The 20,806-nt window shown below is 41.5% G+C and overlaps 1 protein-coding gene across 4 annotated transcripts; it reads right to left on the minus strand.

Annotated features, from left to right (window-relative positions):
• Positions 1-526: 526 nt before the first annotated feature.
• On the minus strand, positions 527-17,583 carry LOC103365889 (6-phosphofructo-2-kinase/fructose-2,6-bisphosphatase 4). 4 transcript variants are annotated; one of them, XM_008293452.1, is made up of 14 exons: positions 17,397-17,583; positions 9,461-9,577; positions 9,183-9,279; positions 9,023-9,089; positions 8,838-8,912; positions 8,695-8,751; positions 8,482-8,603; positions 7,816-8,023; positions 7,566-7,712; positions 7,365-7,469; positions 6,530-6,659; positions 4,732-4,794; positions 4,545-4,609; positions 527-1,434 (listed from the first exon to the last, which is right to left on the minus strand). In XM_008293452.1, the coding sequence occupies exons 1-14, from the start codon at positions 17,443-17,445 to the stop codon at positions 1,375-1,377; spliced, it is 1,362 nt and encodes a 453-aa protein (XP_008291674.1). In that variant the 5' UTR covers positions 17,446-17,583; the 3' UTR covers positions 527-1,374. The 4 variants fall into 4 exon arrangements, with proteins under 4 accessions (XP_008291674.1, XP_008291672.1, XP_008291673.1 ...); XM_008293450.1 differs by lacking the exon at positions 17,397-17,583 and adding an exon at positions 10,620-10,870; XM_008293451.1 differs by lacking the exon at positions 527-1,434 and adding an exon at positions 2,249-3,039.
• Between the last annotated feature and the right edge of the window lie 3,223 nt (positions 17,584-20,806).

Consider the following 20,806-nt stretch of genomic DNA (forward strand, 5'->3'; position numbering starts at 1 on the left):
GCTTGAGGCTCCTGGAGGTAAATGGTCTTGCTCGGTTGAGCTGCAGACGAATTACTTATTCATGTTGGCTGACAAGTTAGCAACAGCGAGATTAAGTGCAACCATCTGATCTGACCAGTCCATCAAAGTCATGGTTGTGCCACTGCATCCCATCAGCATCATCCACAGTTCTCCATAAAATAGTAAAATTAGAGCAATTAGTGGTTTAATTTAATAGTTTTTAAATAAAAATGCCAAACATTCTCCAGTTTAGCTCCTGATATGTGAACGTTTGCTGCTTTATTGAATCTTCTTGGACAAGTTTTTACTCGGATAAAGCAAGATTTATCATTATGTCAATGCCATTTTTAGTGTTTTTGGCATTTTAAACCAAACAATTTATCAGTTTCTTTAGAAAACTTATGGCACATTAATCAACTGATCCTTATTTGCGACTTTGATAAATACTTAAACCCATTTCACAGGTAATGCAACCACATAATTCAACAAAAAGTCCCAAAAAAAATAGATCATATATGGAGACTGGTTGGTTTAGAAAAATAGCATCTTTATTATAGTGGAGCTGGGATGTAGATTTTAAAGTCATGACCCACATCAACACCAACAACTGAGCAAATGTTGCCTTTTTTCAATGCTCAGATGTGTTCTTCACAAAAAGCTTGATCTAATTTCCTTAAAGATATGTGTTTATAGATTTCTTTCATTTCAGACAATCCAGTAAATATACTGTGCGGCACATAGCTAAAGAAAGTTATTATTATCACCCAGTCGTATAAAATTGAAGTGACTATTCGTACACTGTAGAAAACCTTCGTAATAGCGACCCGGTCCGTTCACTCGTTCACTGAACACACTTAAAATAGTACTGAGAAGGTTTGTAACCCAGAAATTGCACATTTTCACTGAAGACGCCTTCACATGAAACAATGATTGCACGATACAGTAACATGGAGCACAGAATCACATGATCGGATGAATGATCAACACTTCCAAACATACTACAGCAACCTTCAGTGTCAAGCCTACAATATCAACACACTGAAACCACACTGGAGATAGCGACAAACATACAGGAATCTGCTGTGAGTGAGTGTGTCTGTGAGGAGCAGCTATGCCGAGTACCACACCGTGTAGCATTTAGATAAAAACACTGGAGCCCAGACGATGTTCTGGTACAGCCCCTTTAAAATCCCTTAGAAAAGACAGATCACACAGGAAGGGGGTGTTTGTGTGGCAGCAGCAGAGGAGGAGGAGGAGGAGGAGGAGGCACATGGTCACCAGTGAGAGCAGGCAGTGCAGATCTGGAAGGTGAGAGAGTCCGTCACAAGAGGGAGAGAGAAGGAGGTCCAACTTCACTGGGTCCCAGCAGAGGTATCAGAAGTGAGGAGGGACGGTCTGCAGGGCGTCCTTGGTTGTACGATGGATGTTCACATTCTGGAAGGAGGAAGGCAGCAAGTGTCAGACGTCTGGTGCAAACATACATGTATATTCACATTTATAGCAAGTCAAGAACACAAAGAGGCTTTACAACCAAACATTAAAAACCTCACAGCGATCACTGGTTCTTCCTGTCAGCGTTCCATCATGTGTTCATCTTTTTGCCTGAGGACAGCCACATCATCTAGACCCAGTGTGACTAGATTGTGCCAAATGACCGGCCTCTGGTCACTAAAAAGCACGTGTGAAACTTTTTATGTGCCACCAGATGTTGCTAAACAGCAGTCAGTCTATTCCGATCCACCTTTATAGCAGCGTATGTGATCAACGGCTGCTTCCATCATGGATGTAACACAAAGCCTTTGTAACTTTCTTTTGTGCATTTTTGAAAATGTCATTTTTATTTCCAACAACATTTACACTTTAAAACACAGCGGCAGTTTTATAACAAGCGTTCACTCTGTAATTACTTTCACTCGGAGCAGACAGAAATCTGTGCATGGGACAGTGAGTGTTTTGTTCAGGCTGATGAATGGCAGCAGTTTTGCTATTCACCCCAGGGGAGTCTTTGCATATGAATGAACGGGAGAAACCTCGGAGTCTTCAGTTTGCACGGCAGAGAAAAGCGGCGACGGCACTGCACCGAACATTTGATCTGCAGAAAGTGAGGCTGTAAAGGGAATCTCCGAGTAGCATCGGTAATAAATAGATCGCCTCTTTTATGTTTTCCCCGACTTCCTGTTGTTAAGCAGTAAAGCAGCTTTCATGCGAAGCTTTTGGAAATGAAGCACAAAAAGAGCGTAAGCAAGGATACATGAAATGGTTGAGTGGAGTTTATTCAGAAACATGAAACAGAAATACCTTCCACTTAATTGTTATTAGTGCTATGAATATACTTCACATAGTTGAACACAAAACAACAACGTATTTTTTGTATTTCCAGGATCTTCATTAGACAGTGTTAGACATCCTAAAAGTCTTCTTATGAAATTAAAGAGTTGATTTTCATGTGCAAAATACAGAAAACGAACAACTTGGTTCTCTCTCAGCAAAACTGAGATCAGAGTTTCCTGACTTGTACCAACAAAAATATGAAGTGATGAGACACTTGTTAAAGTTAAATCAGCTTAACAGACATAATCATTGAGAAAATAAACTAACACGCAATCAGTGTCTCTACAGAAAAAAAGGTGTTGGAGTTTCATGATTTCACAGTTGGGATCACAGCATCATTTAAAAAAAAAGAAAACACAACTTCATCTGCTTTTCATTCATTCTCCCAAAAATAGGAGATCGTGCACGACTTAAGATCCGTGACAGGATTAATAATCGAAAATTAGAAACTGGATTCCAGTCAATTATCACCATCATCACGTCTCAAAATGTAAGTGAAGAGAAAATAACATGAAAGAACAGTGGAGAGAGATTCAATCATAGAATTTGAAAAGTATATTGTGCGTCTGAAGGGTTGAGTGTGCATAATGAAGGGTGAATGTGTGAGGGTGTTGGGGGAGTCGGGGGGAGGGGGGGGGGGGTACTGCCTCATTGGTGAGCTGGCACTGTTAGCAAAGCCTCCTCTGACATCCGCGACACGTCTACGTTCTGTTCGATAAAAAAAAAAACAGACAAAGAGGAGGAGGGATCAAAACACAGGGGAGACATGAAATCCAGTGCGCACACACGAGCTGAAAGACCTGGAAAAGTAGATCACGTTAGGTTCTTCAGTTTGTTTTACACATGGTGGAGGGTTTTCAGAAGTGTCCTTATCAGATGTGTGCTAGATGCAGAGCAGAAATGAAACCATGCATGCATTGTTTTTAAGCTCATCATTCAAATGATTTATCAGCTAAAAACACAACAAAAATAAGATCCCACGGTTAGGTTTTACTGGTAATAGACAAGCTTCTAAAAACCTATTTTCTGAGCCTTTCATATCACATTAACCCTCTGAATCAAATAACCTGCCAGTGAGATAAAAGCACAAAAAAAGAGAAACGCTTAGCAGTGCTAGAAACTCTAAAAATCGTTTCAGCTTTCCGATGGTCCTTGAACTAATCACGTGGGATGTGCCGTTTTGTCAGAAAACTTCACCAAGTCTCAACATAAAATCGTGATATTTCATCAAAATGTCTTATTATACGCAAAAAATCTCCAAAAATAAAGCATTTGCTCGAACCACAACCTTAAAAATAGCAAAAAAAATCACCCAGCACAACCATGACCCAAATAGTGACTCAGTTAGAAGACACGTGACAAAAATTGAGAGAACTTTACGCTGAACTGCAGCTGTGTTTACACTGAGCAGATAGATGGAAGTATCTGTAGCATGGAGAGTCACAAAGTGTTTCTAGTTTGTGTAAAACCAGTGAACACTTGGAAAAATGTGCTGATTTCTAATCAACCTGTTGTTTTTCTTTTCTTTCTTTCTTTTTTTTTTTTAAATTTATGGCATTACAACTTTGTCATTGACCTGTCCAGGGTGTCCCCTGCCTTCGCCCTAAGTCGGCTGGGATAGACTCCAACCCCCCGCGACCCTAGTGAGGATTAAGTGGTGTATTAATAACGGATGAATGGATGGGACAACTTTGCCATACTTCACAAAAGACATGTTTGAGTTCTCTCTGCTTCTCGTCATGGTCGTGCTGTTTCCATAGAGGTGCAGGACTTTACATTGCAGTGAAAAACGAGTCCACAGTGAGGAAAAATGTGACGGAAGCAAAAAAAAAAAAAAAACACCCAGAAACTGCCTGGGGTTCAGAGGGCTTAAAGAACAGGAACATAGTCCACTCTGCAGCGTATTTACCTAAAGGGTGTGTGAGTAAAAAGCTGTAAGAGCATTAGCCATTGTTTCTGTTAACCTATAATCCACACATAATCTGGCACGAAAACCTGCTCTGCACTCAATATGAAAACATGGCGGAGTGTAGAAAAAAAAATCTGCATTATCCTTGCATGCTGAAGTGGAAAAAAAATCCCAACACCGTGATGTTCAGCACCTGAAGCGATCAGACTGGCCTCTTTGTGAGCCATCTTACCTTGCAAAAAGTGGGTCAATTGTTGTTGTGTGTCTCTTACTGTATGTGTGCTGTGCGTAGTGCTATACCTACCTCTGGTCTTTCTCTGTGTGTGTTGACTGCGTCCACGTTTAGGCTGATGGACTCCACTTTACAACCTAAGAAAGTGTGCAGACAGAAGGTTTGATTTTATTAGTTCAGATGGCAAAACAGGTTTGTTATGTTTCACAACACACAGATGTATTTTGCGCATTACAAGTTCATAGGAGAGCAGTCGTACCGTAGGCCACCGGCGTTAGCTTCAGCACAGTGTGCAGCGGGCACTTCAGATACGGCAGCTCCTCTGTGTGGACAGATAATCAGTTCATGAAACCACCAGACAAGCAGGAAACATCACATTCTAGAAAGAATTTCTGGAAGATCTCTATAGTCGGTGTCACTTTTCAGAGCAAAGCCGAGCACCCACATACATGCAATATGTAAAGCTCAATATGTAGGCTACACTGTATAGCGTCGTATGTTGCAAAAACAGAAATATGTGAAGTAAAAAATAAATCTGACTAGTTTTCAGTATAGTCTTACAGTCTCCATTTATGAAGACTGGCAGCTCTGACTTATTTTATTTATTTTTTGGGTTTTTGCCTTCATTTAGAGCAGTAGAGAGAGACAGGAAAGGGTGGAGAAGAATGGGAAGAGACCTGCAGCAAAGGGTCATGAGCAGGAGTCGAACTCACGACCACTGCGTCGGGGAACGATAGCCCCTATTCATGGGGTCACCCGCTCAACTAGGTGAGCTACAGGGACGCCCCAGGTCTGACTTATTTAAATGATGTTTACTCAGAGTCGACTCAAACCAACTGACACCGTGTTGAAGAAGTCGTATGTGTGGCTGCATTTTGCTAGAACAGGCAGACAACGTTCATAGCTGAACAACCAACTTGGCATATCACCTAAAGACAGCAGGCTAACTTATCTGCATTGATATACTTAATAGTTCTTGTGCTGTGAGTAGTTTTATTTTAATTACCTAAACATGGGCAGGTGGATGCTGGTCAGCTCCTAGTCTGTAGTTATTGTTTCAGTACAAAATAACCAGTTTAAAATGTTTTTATATGCTGCAAATAGTGCCAGCAGGCAGAGTGCACTTGGTGCGTTGTGGCAAATTTGATCTAGAATTTTTTTTGCAACCACCAGCCGACTAGTTGCAGGGCAGGTACAATCGACGAAGGTTTCCTCTGACTACACTCCTTCTATTTTTGCATCAGTGCTCCGGTCTGCAATGTATAAATTGGGTCAGTCAGCCAGGAGTGAAACACACATCTCCATCTCGGCTCTATGAACGTCTGTCACAGCTTTATATGTAACACATCAGGGCATAAAACATTTTCTTTTGTTCAAACCAAGGAGTGAACACTTCATTACATGTGCATGCACTAAACTGCCCTACACCCGGCCCTGAAAAAGGACGTGACGTCATGTTTCTGAAGTAGACAATGCATGAACACTGACTGGAATGATTGAACTGAACAAAGGTAAACTGCCCTATGAAACTGCTGAAGTAGTTTGTGATGGCACTAAAACTTATACTTCTGACTTCCAATATAACTCAGACAGTTGCTTTCTCTTCTGCTTTGTGAACTGGTGCAACCTCAACCACGCTCAGCGTAACATTTCCAAGACCAAGGAAAAACTAGTGGACTTTAGGAGGAAGAGGCCCAAACTGGATCCAGTCACCATTCAGGGCACAGAGGTGGAAGTTGTCTCCAGCTACAGATACCTGGGAGTACAGCTGGACAACGAGCTGGACTGGTCCAGCTACTTGGAGGCAGCGTACAAGAAGGAACAGAGCAGACTGTACTTTTTAAGAATGCTGAGATCATTCAACATCTGCAAGCCTCTTTAGTGCTCCTTATACCAGACTGTGATGGCTGGTGTACTTTTCTTTGGTGTGGTGTGCTGGGTGTGAGTGGAACAGACTCAATAAACTGATTCAGAGGGCGAGCTCCATCATTGGGGTTGAACTGGACACATCAGCGACATTCCCCACAGGCTTTCTGAGGTTCATCTAAAAGACTGACCTGCTGTCTTGTCCAGAAAGTAGGCCAAGAGGCAGCGCATGACAGCCTGGTGACAGATGACCAGCACGTTCTCCTGCCTCTCCAGCTCCATGATGACCGGCTCCAACCGCTGCACCAGGTCCTCGTAGGACTGACAACAAGAAGAAAAAGGAAAATCAGACTAATGGAAAGCAGAACAACAGGAAAAAGTAAACCTGGAAATTAAAACTTCTACTAAATCAATTTTCTTCACACATGCTGCTCAGAAAGAACTCAGTTAAACCAGCGAACATTATAGCGAGTGGAAAAATTCACACTCGACAAACCCTGGCTTTAACAATACGCCCTAAAGTGCTGCATCAGCACTGTCCAAATGGGCAGCTAACTAATGCCCATATCCATCTTCCTGTGTGAGATTAATGGAGAGGTAATGAGATGGACTAAAGGTGAGAACAGACCAGCGGGCATTCAGGCCCACAGTAAATAACCTGACCCCACATTTTTGGCGCACACACCGTCAGGGACACTCACAGACTAATGTGAAGTCTTTGTTTACTGCAATCTAGTGTTTAGCCAAATCTGTCTGAGAAGCTGCTTTCCCAAGCTGAGGCTCATTAGCAGAGTGTAAGTGGCCAGTAGCCATCTGGATGTAGTCTAATAGTGTGTTTGTGCGTGTTTGGAATGAGAGAAAGAGAGCGTGTTAATATGTTTACAAAAGAGAATCAAATCTGCATTAGCAAATTTCCAAATTCAGAGACACGCTGCCCAAAAGCAGTTTACTTTAAAGCTGACAAACAGCAAAGCACTTTACTACTATCTCACCTGACAAAACCGACGTTAAAATTTAGCTACTGACCTCTCCCTTGGGGTAGCGATAGCGATACTTGTCCTGGTCCCTTAGGGCAAACTCCAGAGGGTAGTGGCCCTGGATCTCCTCATACATCATCTCCTCACACACACCCTAAAATTATATCACACACACACACAGGTTAAACGTTATAAACATTGCACAAAGAGGCAGTAAATAGTGCTTGGAAGCAAAGAGAGCTCCACTTACAGCATCGATCTCGTTCAGGACCTTCCACTGCTCATAGGGCACATTGACAGCCTCGGCCGTCTGGATGGTTCTCTTCATCTGGCTGGTCCACACCTTCAGGTCGCTAATGCTCTGCGACTGGATGAACTGACTCAGCTTCTTTGCAAACTGCACAGAGGAAGTAAAATGTTTTTTTTATGAGGTCATCTAGTCAGAAAAAAGCAAGGTAGTCATTCTGCTGGGACCTCTTATATCGTAATGTTTGTGGTACCTCTTTGCCCCTCGGTGTGAGGCCGGAGTCTCCCCCGATTCGGCCCTTGACATTGAGCTCACTCTCTCCGTGGCGGCACAGGTAGATTGAGCGCGGCGTGATGTGGATGTTCATGAGGTAGTAGACGATCCGGCTCTGGATGTGGTCCAAAACTCTGTTGACCAAGTACCGCTGACCCACGTCCATGATTTTAATGTAGGAAAGATCCCTAAGAGGAGACAATAAATACATTGATGCTGTGTTTCTACTGCGTGTGTAAAAACATTATCCAACTGAACAGTTTAACGTTTTAGTGGAAAAATGTATCAGACACAAATTGCTTTTCAAGAGAGGCTTGTTAAAAATTACTCTCATCTGCAAACCAAAAAAACTAAACAAGTTTTTAACGAGACTGAAATGCACTGCGACATGAAGTGAAATAAACAGTCATTTTGAAACAATTTTCCTTCATCAATCATACAGCTGTGAGCAAGTTTTTTTGTAACATAGTTTTTCATAATTAGTGACAAAAGCATAGTGCTAATTACATTTGTCACTTAACACCAAATTACTGCTAATTCATTCAGGTTTAAGCACCAGAATGTTCTTCTGAGCTGGTTATGCTCATTTTGTTGCACAGCTGGGACATCATATCTAACAGAACCTCCACACCAGCTTCCACCTCACCTGTCCAGAACTTCATCCAGCGTCTCGTAGGAGTTTTCATAACACTTGATCCTCTTCATGAAGTCTTCCACTGCTTCCTCTGTGTTACAGTTCGTGTAGTCGGGGCTGCCGAGCTTCACTTGCTAAAGACAGCAACAGCGGAGGCGTTAGCGCAACACGGCCAGAGGTTAATTTCTTATTGAGTAAACCAATCAGAACAACAGAGTCACTCACCACTATGTTCTCCTGTATGACATCTGGGTCTTCACACACAGACTCCACAAAAAACACCTGAGAGAAGACGGAAGCATTACAGACTCATTATGGCTGTCAACAAGAGCAGTGTCCTCACTTGGAACTGTGACCCGGCAAGTTACCTTAAAGCCATTCTGCTCTGCGAACTGGACGATGGTTCCCCTTCTTTCTCTGGTGGTGTTTGTTGCATCGAACACCTGTACAACACACGTAGAGAAAAACAACAGACACGCCTTTTAGCACTGTACACTGTATTTAAAAAGGCATAAATCATCTCTGCCAACATACAATTTAACATTTGACCCACCGCAACTTGGCCTCCTTCCTCTGTGAGGTACTGTCGTACATCATTCAAGGCTGCTGAAGCACACTGTCTGTAAAGATCACAGATACGCCCAACCCTAATTACCACTTGTTGGTGATTAAATAAATTATTAAGATAGTCTGATGCCAGAGGCCACTCTTACCTTCTGATCTTTAAGCCTTCTTCATTGTCCGGACGGAAGAATTCAAAGGACTTGTAGATCTTCACAAAGTCTCTTCTGTACTGTCCGACATTGAATTCTGTGGAAAACAGCGGAGGCAAAAACCCCTGACATCAACTTTCTTTGACCAACTTTAAATTTGCACACACCATCATGAATTCCCTCAGCTTCCTTAAACTGATGTTTCTACAGCTGCATTTTCTCCCACTAAAGTTTGTGAGACTCTGTTCATTGCAAGTGTAAATCCAAAGAAGCGGTACCTCTGGTGGGCACTCCGATCCAGTTGAGATAGCGGGTCAGCTTCTTGGAGATGTAGGTCTTTCCTCTGGCAGGGAGGCCCACAGTCACAATCAGGGTGGGACAGTTGGTCATACATACTGCAGCAAAAGAGGGACAAGACACCATCAGTCACATGCTGATCACGCATACAAAATTGATTTATTTGTGAAGTTTGGAATTGCTCAGTTAAGCATATTAGTTTATCTGAAGGTTCTGTTCAATAGCTGTCTGCACGAATACAGCCTTACATAACACAAAGATATAAAGATTTAATATTAACTCCTAGGAGTTCTTATCAGACATGATTTCATTACAGTCCTGTGCAATCTGTCATAAAGACAGGGTCACATCACGCCACCATCACAATGTCGAAGCGTGGCAGAGAAAAAGAGTTCACGGTGGTCTGGGGTGTTGTGAAACGCTGCACTTTTTGTCCTCAAGACATCTGGAGAAAGCAAGCAGCCTGTTTCCACACCGAGCCGCTGTGTCCACAGATGACTGGGTCAGGGAGCACGACAAGCTTTCATGGGTGCCGGTTCAGAGCATTATGCAGTCATTTTCACACGCTACCTCCCTGAAACGCGAATATTACTATTGTTATTACTGTGCAGCCAAGTGTGCCACTCCACCCAAACACATGGCATTATTAAACTCTATTGATTGAACAAAAAAAAAAAATCCCTCTCAGTCAGGCTACAGTGAGGAGCCACTGACTATACAGCTGATTAAATGCAGCAGCAGATCACTCACATGACTGCAGGGATACAATTCCTGTTTACCAACAACTGGAGCTCGACTTGGCACAAAGTGACAATGAGATGCACATCCCTGGTGCCAGTCCTTTCTCCTCGATGCGAGCTGCCTTGGTGGCAATCATGTGAATCCTTACATAACCGTGTGAAGCAGATGGCAGCAGCAGCGGCGGCGGCAGTAAGACACGAGAACCCGGTGAACTGTGGCGGCGGCGCTGGTGGCCGTGGTAACGTTAGCTAGGACACCGCATCATAACAGGAGGTGGTTATTACGGCTACACGGTGACACCAAAAACAGCAACAACAACAAGAAAAATTAAAATATCTGCTGAACCAACCGCTAAACAAGGATGCCAGTAACCTGTCGCCACGTCGTCGTCATACGCACCCTTCCTCTGAGAAATGTGTTTTTCGGGAAGGCCATTTTTACACGGCACCCAGATCTTCTTCAGGGGGTTCTGGGTGAGTTCCCGCGGATTTGACGGCGCTTTGTCCTCCATTCCGTCTTGCGGCGAGGCGGAGGCGGCCGCAGCGGGAACGCGGGGCCTTTTCCCGTGATGCTGCTCCGGATGTGACCGGTGTTTCATCGGCTCTGCGGGGATGGAGACGCTCCGGTGCCGCTGCTTGCTCGCGCTCCCTCTGTGTGTCGCCGTCACGTGCCCTCTGCTCGGTCCGCACCGCCGGAGCCAACGGGCAGCCGTAATAACCGCAGCAAGGCGCAACGCGTATTCGGCTTTACCGTAAACTACCTTGCAAGTGCGCATCCACAGAACAACAGCTGGACACAACAGAGCGTCGTGTGATTTGACTTTACACAACAGCAGCAGGTATGGTGATAATGCTAGATTTATTAAAATGTTCATAATTGCTGAAGTTGAGCTACTTTGATTGACTTTTTTTTTTTTTAAAACAGCAGACACGTGGACATGTCACAGTAGGAACAGCTGCATGGAAACAGCTGCATCAGAATCAGAAAGTGGGGAAATTGCTTAGGTTACAGCTGCTCCCATTTAAAGACTTGGAAATTTAAGCAGCACAAAAAAACAAATAGAAAAATATGCCTTAAAAATATAACCACAAGTAGAAAACGTATGCATAAAATGTAATGTTCCCACGTCTACCTCAGTGACCCTGCTTCTTTGCAGACATATTGTAAAAACTTGTAAAATACTGCTATTTATTACTTACTCTTATTATATTGTTCTACTTTATTTATTTTATTTCTTATACAAAAACCTGAGATTCACCAGAGTCAAATTCCTTGTTTGTGTGTACAAACTTGGCCGATAAAGTTGATTCTGATGTAAAATGTGCATTGTTCTGAGAAAAATAAAAATAAAGTGTACAGTGTAATAAATAGTCATGGGGTCATAGTTGTGTTATTGCACAGAGACGTAGTTATTGCACATGACTGAGTGTTACCTCAATAAGTGAAGTGAAAAATTAGTGAACTGCTTCCATTGAAAAATAATGAGTCCAGAGTCTAAATATTCACTCTGACAGGCTGTGTGAACAACAAAATCTAACTCTGTTCTCATACAGCTCTTTATGTGCAACGACATCACGTTAACACTAGTCTTTTCTCCATGTAACGTTTTTCACTGCAATTGCAGAAATGTTGGGTACACTATCCATTATAACATATCTATACATGTCCATATTGTAATAGTAACTTTAGTGCTCAGGTAAATTCAGTATTCCCTAACAGCTGTTGAACACACCACCACAGATTCTGGTTGACTCCTCCCATGGCCCCGCCCCTGATTGTTTTTTTTTTTTTTTTTTTTTTTTAAACTACCTGTGGCATCATGGCTGCTGTCTGTCTCTGCTTCCTGGTTGGCACATGGGCTCCTCCCTGTGACTGAGGTAGGTGATGCAGTCAGGATTGTTTAAAGGTTGCTGGCAGTTTTACAAGTCTTGCTCACACATATGCGCATAGTGATGAAAGTGCATTTGTTTACCAGTCTTCTGTTTGCTTAATCTTACTGGTGTCTGTTTAGCTGAAGTTTTTGAAGCCAAAGGGTTGTCTGTCTTTGCATCATGTGGATGCTGCTGTAGCAATAACTGTGATTATCCCTGTTTAGTGGAGCTGGCTGTGACTGGCGGTGGTTAGATGCTCATGAATTGTTGTGAGCTCATGATTAGTTGGTAACTTGTGACACTCCAGGAACACTGTTATGTCATTGGCTACCTTCCTGGTTTCCGTCAAATTTTCCCTTCCTTTGCAAATTTTAATGTGCTGGAAGCGTTTCTTTTTAAAAGAATTGCATTAGTAAACACAATTTAATAACTCTAATTAGACTACACTCTGGGCACACATGCCAGATATTCAGTATTCAATCAGTTATTCAATAAATTTACTTTCTTCTGATTTGAACCACAATAAACTTGTGTGACCTGTGTATGACCAAGGTGGTGGTCCAGGTTCCTGGGTTGTGTCTCCCCAGGTGGTGTTATCAGGTTTGCTAGATTCTGTTAAAACTCCACCCAGCTCCCTTTCCTCCTTTCTCCTTATTCTGCCCTAATATGTAAATTTGCATATTCATAGATCAGATCCCCACCTACCACATGTAAATTCATCATGCCTTGTCTTTATTATATCTATATTTGTAGCCTTATTGTACTTTTATAATTCTTGTCCTGCTTTTTTCATGCCTCATCTGTATCCAGCTGCAGTATTTTATCCCCTTACAGCGTTGTCCAGTGTTGGCAAAATAGTTCCTCATGTGGCTGCATTGAATCAACGTTTGTGTTGATCTGGAGTTGTGCTTTTGTCTGATTAATGTACATTTCACTTGGCTGCAAAATGCTCCACTGTTTTCTATAAGCAATTCTCTTATGTACCGTTCATTAAAAAAAATATTAACTACGACAGCCTACGGGTTGAAAGATCAGTAAAAAAAAAAAAAAAAAAAAGTTGCCAAATATGAATTCTGCACCATAATACATGCAACAAAAACAACGAAAAGGTTAATCAAACACATGCCTACTGATACGAGACTCCACAGCATGCGTTAGCACATCAAACTATGATTTTGGTCTTTCAAGTGCACCCAGTGGATTACTGATTAGGAAACTGTGTTGTTTCAGGGTCAAGTATGTGAAAGTTGTGAGTTCTCCTTTTCTTTAAATGTTATATAAAACCCTGTCAGGTGTGAATTGTTAAAGAGCAACCAAGAAACTAACCTACTGATTTAAAGGCCCTGTATGCACCCTCACAGATGTTCCCTCAATGCTGTGTGAGGCTGTAAACATTGTGTGAAAATAACATGATTCTTTAGGTTTCACTGGGTTTAGTCACCTCACACATTCCACCCAGCTTCCGTTTCAATAGAGGTCAACCCAGGATGAATCACTCAACACCAGTGTGTTTGTGCCGAGTCTTTAGGAAACCACACTGCTCAAAATACTGCGTAATGTTTGATGTTATCTTGGCTAAGTGGTTGCTGTAATTACTGCTTAAGGCCTGATGTGCTCGTCTAAGTTGGCCTGATTCACGGGAATGTGTTTGCAAAACGTGAAATCTAAGTTAATTGCACAAAATGATGCTGTTTTATGTGAAGACAGTGGATACAAACACAGCGGCTGCTCTCGGTAATGAGGTAAACTGTTTATTTTTTTATTTTTTTAGCTCTTTTGCTGATTTGAAAATAACCTAACAAGCCTTTCAACAGCAGAAGGGAAAGGCAGGAGTGGATATAATAACATGAATGATGACTTAAGACAGTTTAGCTGCCTTCTGTTGATCATGCTCACAGTTGCAAGACTGAAACCTTTGTTGATGTTATCAGCGACATCTATGGTTTTCCTGCAATGATCAGTCAAACCAGGGTGAGTCTGTTAAGATATGAACTCCCCTGAACACATGACAAATACGTGTTTTACACCCTGTGATGCATTTCTGTTCGGTATTTTCACTGTCATGTGTAAAAATTAGGCTGTTCCTGATGTATGAGGGTAATTTATCACTAAATATTGGGGAAAAAAAGACAGCTGTGGTTATTATTTAATCAGTTTTCTTACTTCTATAGTGCATATTCATGTCATGTTTGTAGTTTCTGAATATTGTTCACACACTGAGACAAACTATCTGCTGTAAAAATAGTCATTAAGTTTAATTGTTTTTCTGGTTCTGGTTCAGGGTAACACCAACAACAAGCACTTTATATGGTGGTTTTTAAATGCTACCAGACTTTAACTCTTCCTCTTCACACATTGTCCATGAGATGGCAGCATTACCCTCTCACTGTGCGCCTGAACAGGCTCCTGAGCTTTCAACATAATAGACACTAAAAATTTAACTCATCAGGCCTTCAATAAATCACAAATTTTCTGTAGACATGCTCATAATCACTCTGTTGTTAGTACGGTGTCGATTTTTTTTAAAGAGGTGTTTATAATAATCTGTCCGCCTCAGCTGAGCAGGACACCCTCCAGTATAACAAACAGAGATGAATTCACACTAACACTGTGTCAACCCAACAGTAGAACCTTTACAAACTTGTGCAAAGCTGTCGTACTAGGCTTATGTGAAAGTGCGCAGGTGGACCCAGTATGGAAAGTCGGTGCACGTTTTCAGGTTAGTAGGCCTATCTGTTCATCTGTTTGTGTTTTACGCGGTGTACTGATTATATTAAGCTTAGAGACAGTCTTGGTGGCGGAGCAACAGGGTCTGTGACCTAAATATGACGAGATGGAGGGTTTCTAATTAAATAGCTCCTGCACTCTCTCTCTCTCTCTCTCTGTCAAATTCCCTGACTGCTCGTAGACTGTAATATATGTCAGGTTCATCAGGTCCACAAAGAAATGGCACAGTAACTCGTGCTAAGAATACATTTTTAGATTTTCAGCTGGTCAAAGTAAACATGCTGTAGTGTAGAGTTGTGATTGTTGCACACAGACTGAGGCACACCCGCTGGATACAAGCTGGTTAGGCAATGTTTATTATAGGATGGGCTATTGAAAGAATCTGAAGAGCCTGTACAGCCTGTGTGAGTGTACTAACAGAAAGCCCATCATATCTGGTTTGTAATAGTAAAAAAATTACCTTTTAAGAGTGTAGTTCAGGCCAGTTTTGAGGTCCTTTATTTGAGTATTTTCACTTTTTTTGCCACTTCCTCCTTCCACTCCACAACATTTTGGAGGGAAATATTGTACCCTTTACTCCACTACTGTTATCTGACGGCTTTTGCTGCTTTTAAGATGAAGATTAAACACAGTGGATAAGATATCAAGCTTTTAGAAAACACCGTACTGTTGTAGTGCAACTAGTTTCAACAGTAACATGCTGCTGTCACACTGACGCTTCACTTTTAATAATGTAATCTCAAATACATCCGTCACAAGAACAAAGCCAGTGCTTTTACTTTAATACTTTAACTACATGTTGCTGCTTATGTAGCCTACTTTTACTTAAGTAGCTTTTGACATGCAGGCCTTTAACTTGTGATGGGACATTTTTAAATTAGATCGGAAAATTAGATCATTAGGATTTTTGACACTGATTGAAAGAGCAGAGACGTAATAACAGCAAACTGAATGCAAATCTCTTGTTTTAAAAATGCAACTTCACTGCACAAATGTGCACAGTGTCATTTCAGATGTCTGAGTCGTTAACATCTCCACCATATAAGAATTTCTCTTTATATAGTAAATGTACATGTATTTCCTCTTAACTTCTCACACCGTTTGATTTCAGTAAATGTTCAAATGGTCCAATATCTGACCAAAAATGAGAGAAAAACTGACAGCAGATTTGTGTATCAAAACTTCTTCTCCTAATAATCGTGTTTGTTGCCCTCAGATTTACCTTCTGTCCCTGTAAATGAACCTGCATGTGTCATTACGCCTCATTTCTTCCCATGTCAATCAAAGGGGGGCAAAAACATCAGTGTCTTAGGGGAAAAATAAGGGTTTTATGGTTTGTGGAATATCCAAATAGGAAAAAACTTGGACATTTTTTGACCAAATTTACACTATCATATAACCGGTTTGTATTCTATCAAAGCAGGGTTGTACCATTAAAGACCACGTGTACATATCAATGAGTGGGCAAAACATCAGCACTCCAGCTACATTATCTCTGAAGCTACAGCACTTCAAACATTGCTCCACAGATTGGCAAGAACACAAAAAACTGACATGACCCCACCTCTCTTTAAGGATTTTTAGCTCAAAAGCTAACCCTAACTACGACCCCAGGTTTCCCACATAGTCAACTCAACCAGTGTTCACCACTTTAAAAAGAAATCGTTCAAATTGAAGACGGTGTGAACTTTTCTTTAAATTTGGTGGAATGACCCATATAAAGGAGTTCTATCCGGCTCCACCAGCTACACACTACTGCCTCACTAATAATAATCTAATTATGTCATATATACCACTCAGATGGATCAAAACAGAACTTTTACTTCAATATTTACTACTTTAGTAGGATTTCTCATGCAGGACTTTTACTTGTGTTTTCACATTGCTGCATTGGTGTTTTTGCTTCAGCAAGTGTTTCCTCTGCCCCTATGAAGTAAATAAGATATTTTCCATGGAGGTTAAATGAGGATTCTTACACACTGTACTGTGCGGCTGAACAGGAAGCAGATCTGGGCTCCTCCTCCTCCTCCTCCTTCTAGCAGCTCACTGCTCGGAGGCGCAACTACAGCAGACAAGTCATTTCCCAATATAGCAGCGCCTATGTTAACATTACACTGGGCTCTGAATCAGCCTGCTGAGAGGTCGTTTCAGCTCATAGATTTATTAATAAACGCCATTCATTGCATCGCAGCAACCCCAAGTGTGAGCCATGCAGGCACAACAAACAGCCATAAAACCCATCTTCCCTCTGCAACACCAGTGAATGAGAAACTACAACAACAGCACAGCCAACCCAAACACATCTGATTGCTGCTTCTCAGTTATTCTAGCAGAAGCCATCCTCCTGCCTCTTCATCCTCTGTTTTGCCACAGCTGCTGTCTGCCTGTTGTCGCTATGTAGGGTAAAGGTCTCCGCGCAGCCACAAGCACGTCGACTCTTGTTTACGTCTTTAAGAGCTGCTCGACGTTGCCCCCCTTTTTTTTCCACGCGCAGCTGGTGGCACCGATTAAAGCTGCACGAATCAAAAAAAAAAAAAAAAAGTCCCCGAAAACCCCAACAGATGCGAAAAGCTCTTACCCGCTCTGTCTTGATTCTGCTTGGCCCGGCTGGAGCAGCCTCTCATCATGAGTGTCTGATGGAGCGCAGCAGTGTATGAGGCGGACGGTTCGTACGTGCGTCCAGCAGCAGCACTGATGCTCCGTCAACACACACCCACTGAGTGCGTGCGTGGGGGGGAACCTGGAGTCTGGAGGAAGGTCTTTTTGGACAGAAATGGATGTGATGAAGCAGCAGCAGCAGCCTACCTGCCCTCTGCACCCTCCTACACCCCACCCACTGCTATTTGACAGCTTCCCCCCAGCACAGGGCTGGACTTCAGGAGACTGTACACACATTGCTGTATGTCATTAAACTACACAGGCCTCTCTCGATTCATAGTTTCTATATACATTCACAAATATACAACATTTATATCTTGCAATCGCTGTCATTTAAAAAAAAAAAAAATTGCCATATGCTCATATCTTGCAAGATACTCTTTAAATGATGCAAAAAAATGGCACAAACCTGTCACATGTGTACACCAAATGCAGTAATCCAGAGCTTTGCAGGCATACAACAGGTAGACTTTAGAAGTTTTCCAGGAACAGTCTAACAGGCAGAACTTGTTTTTCTCTAAGTAGTCACCCCACTTTGGAATTTTCCACATTTAATCACTTCATCATTTCCAATCACATAGGCAACTTCCCACTTTGAATTCATTTCAAAAAAATGCTCAAATAATCTAATATTTCAATTTAAAAAATCTAAAAAGACTAGAGGGAAAAGTCCAAAAACTGAAAGTAGATTTGTGGCTCAGAACTCACTCATCAATCATGTGAGCAGCCCTCAGATATACATCTGAAGTCACTGTATGTAAAACTGTGTGTAAAGTGGTTCAAGCTATTTCCTGCTGCTGACACACTAATATTTTACTATTAATAAGCTAATGATGTTCTATATAATAGCATATCAGTCAAAAGGACCACACCAGTACTTTTACTCTAAAATGTTGAACACAGTTTGCTGCTTATGTAGCTTACTATTACATAAGTAGGATTTTTCAGGCAGGACTTTCACTTGTAAAGGATCATCTTTAAAATAGATTAGATACTTAGGATAAACAGAGCAGAGACTCTAACATCTAACTTAAAGCATATCTTGAAAAATTCACTCACACTCATTGTTTCAAAAATGCAATTTCACTGCACCAATGCGCACCATTTTTCTATTACAGTTTTTAAAAGCTGTTTTCTATGTTGGACAAAGACCACCTGTGTGCATTCAAAAAACATTACCAACAAATCTGAGCGGTTTCCTGAGCATTACTGAAGAAATCACAGGAATAATGCAAGAAAATCCACAAAATATGCCTCAGAGTCAGTTTTAGGCCCGACACTTTTTAAAACTTTACATGCTGCCACTTGGAAACATCATGACAAGATACAGCATCAGTGTCCGTATCTACGCTGATGACACACTGTTATACATTGCTGTGTTTCCTGATGACCAACAGACAGCTAATGCCCTTTTCAGCTATATTATATATAGAGAGTTATAGACAGTAGAGAATTTTCTGCTCAGTCGGGGCAAAATTGAAGTTTTGGTGATTGGTACTGAGAGAGAAACTTTGAGTGACTCTACAGTCACTGACATTTATTCATGTCCAGCAAAACCTCAGAGGCATCTTTGACTCAGATTTCAGTTTTAAGCCTCACATTACAACCACAACTAAGAATACATTTGATCATTTAAAGAACATTGCCAAAGTTCACCCTGTCACGATTCAGAGGCACTTCTGAACTTGTATTACCTGCAGGATTGACTATTATAATGCTCTCTGGTCTCGTGCAGAAGAATATATCTCAACTCAAGGTGTGTTGAAGACGACCAGGAGAGCAGATATTACACTACACAATTTTAAAGTTTCTGCACTGGCTACCCGCTTGCTTTAGAATTGATTTTAAAAATCTGTTCAATGGTTTAAAACACTCTTAATGGTCTTAGTCCTACTTATCTTATTTGTTGGATTAGTTTTTGTGAGTTGAACCTTCTAGAATCCTCTGGTCATTTAATTAAACCTAAAGTCAGAACAAAAACCCACAGCGAGTCCGTCTTCTGTTGTTATACTCCACATCTCTGGAACAGGATCTTGAAGATCTGAGGACAGCAGAGAATGTTCATTATTTTTCTTATTATTTTTGTTTTAAACACAACTTGAAGACCTGTCTTTTTACTCTTGGTTTTAATTGATTATCTCTTGGAATATTTAGGTAAACATGTGTCCTTTTTAAAAAAAAAATTTAATCTGTAAATTAACATGTTGCTTTTGTATTCAGAATTGTTGACTCTGTATTTTCCTTGTTGCATTTTTTTTCCACAATAGTGCCTCCTCAGATCCTCAGTCCATGTTTTTCTCAGTTCTTTATTTATGGCATAATCATTTATGTAAGGATTCATTTTGGCTTTATCTTCTGTTTGTTTTTAAAGTGTTATACAAATAAAGACAGACAGTGATAAAGACCCACTGACTCACTTAGAAGGTTTCCATGGTTACAGTTAATATTTTAGTAATTTTCCATTACTACCTGTGTCAAAATACCCAATATGACTGATTTGTTCAAAGCTGTAAAACAAAAAACATGAAATAGTAATAATGATGGGGGCAAAGCATGTGTAAGTTTATTACTGATTTTGAAACAATGCTGTGAAGTCAAGTAAACTTGGTTGGCCAGAGGAGACACAAACAGGCACCGAGCTGCCAGCACTGAGACCCTCTGGAGATAATATAAGCACCATGTGACACGCCTGGGAGGACTTGAGGCTATTTCAGTGGCAGCAATGGCACCCGTCCTCGCAGCCTGTGATAATAACGACACTAATTGTCAAGAAAGGCCTGTAACTGCACATCCGCGGATTCATGCAGCCTCACCTACAAACATGTTAAAGACAGAGGAAATAGAGACATCAGGGAGGTGTTGAGGTCTACTCAAGATAAAGACGATGAACGTACGGAAAGGGAAATGGGGACAACTGGAGGGGGAGAAACAGTGGAAGGTCATAATGCTCTCCTCTGACCTTTAATACATTCCTCCCTAAAGGCCACAGTGATCAACCCCACCCTTGTCACCCGCCTCACACCTCATTCTTCGGCCTTATGCGTAACATACTAGTCAGATTTGTGCTTTATCACTGAGCTTGACTCGAGATAAAACTTATGAAATTGTCCTGTGCAGCACAAAAGTAAATGTCAGCCTAATTCATCAGGATATTTCACATTCAGATGCAACCTTTATTTGCGCAATTTTTTAAAGAGATACGTCTTTAATTAGGGGATAAAGCCTATTGACAGTGGCCTTAATGAATCAATCAAAGGCATTGTTTCTGCTGCCCGCTGTGCAGGCTGGGACTTGCAATGAAGCTTCACAGTTTTATGAATCAAAGTTCCT

Source organism: Stegastes partitus, unplaced genomic scaffold (genome assembly GCF_000690725.1).
Source record: "Stegastes partitus isolate 25-593 unplaced genomic scaffold, Stegastes_partitus-1.0.2 Scaffold888, whole genome shotgun sequence".
NCBI classification, from domain to species: Eukaryota; Metazoa; Chordata; class Actinopteri; family Pomacentridae; genus Stegastes; species Stegastes partitus.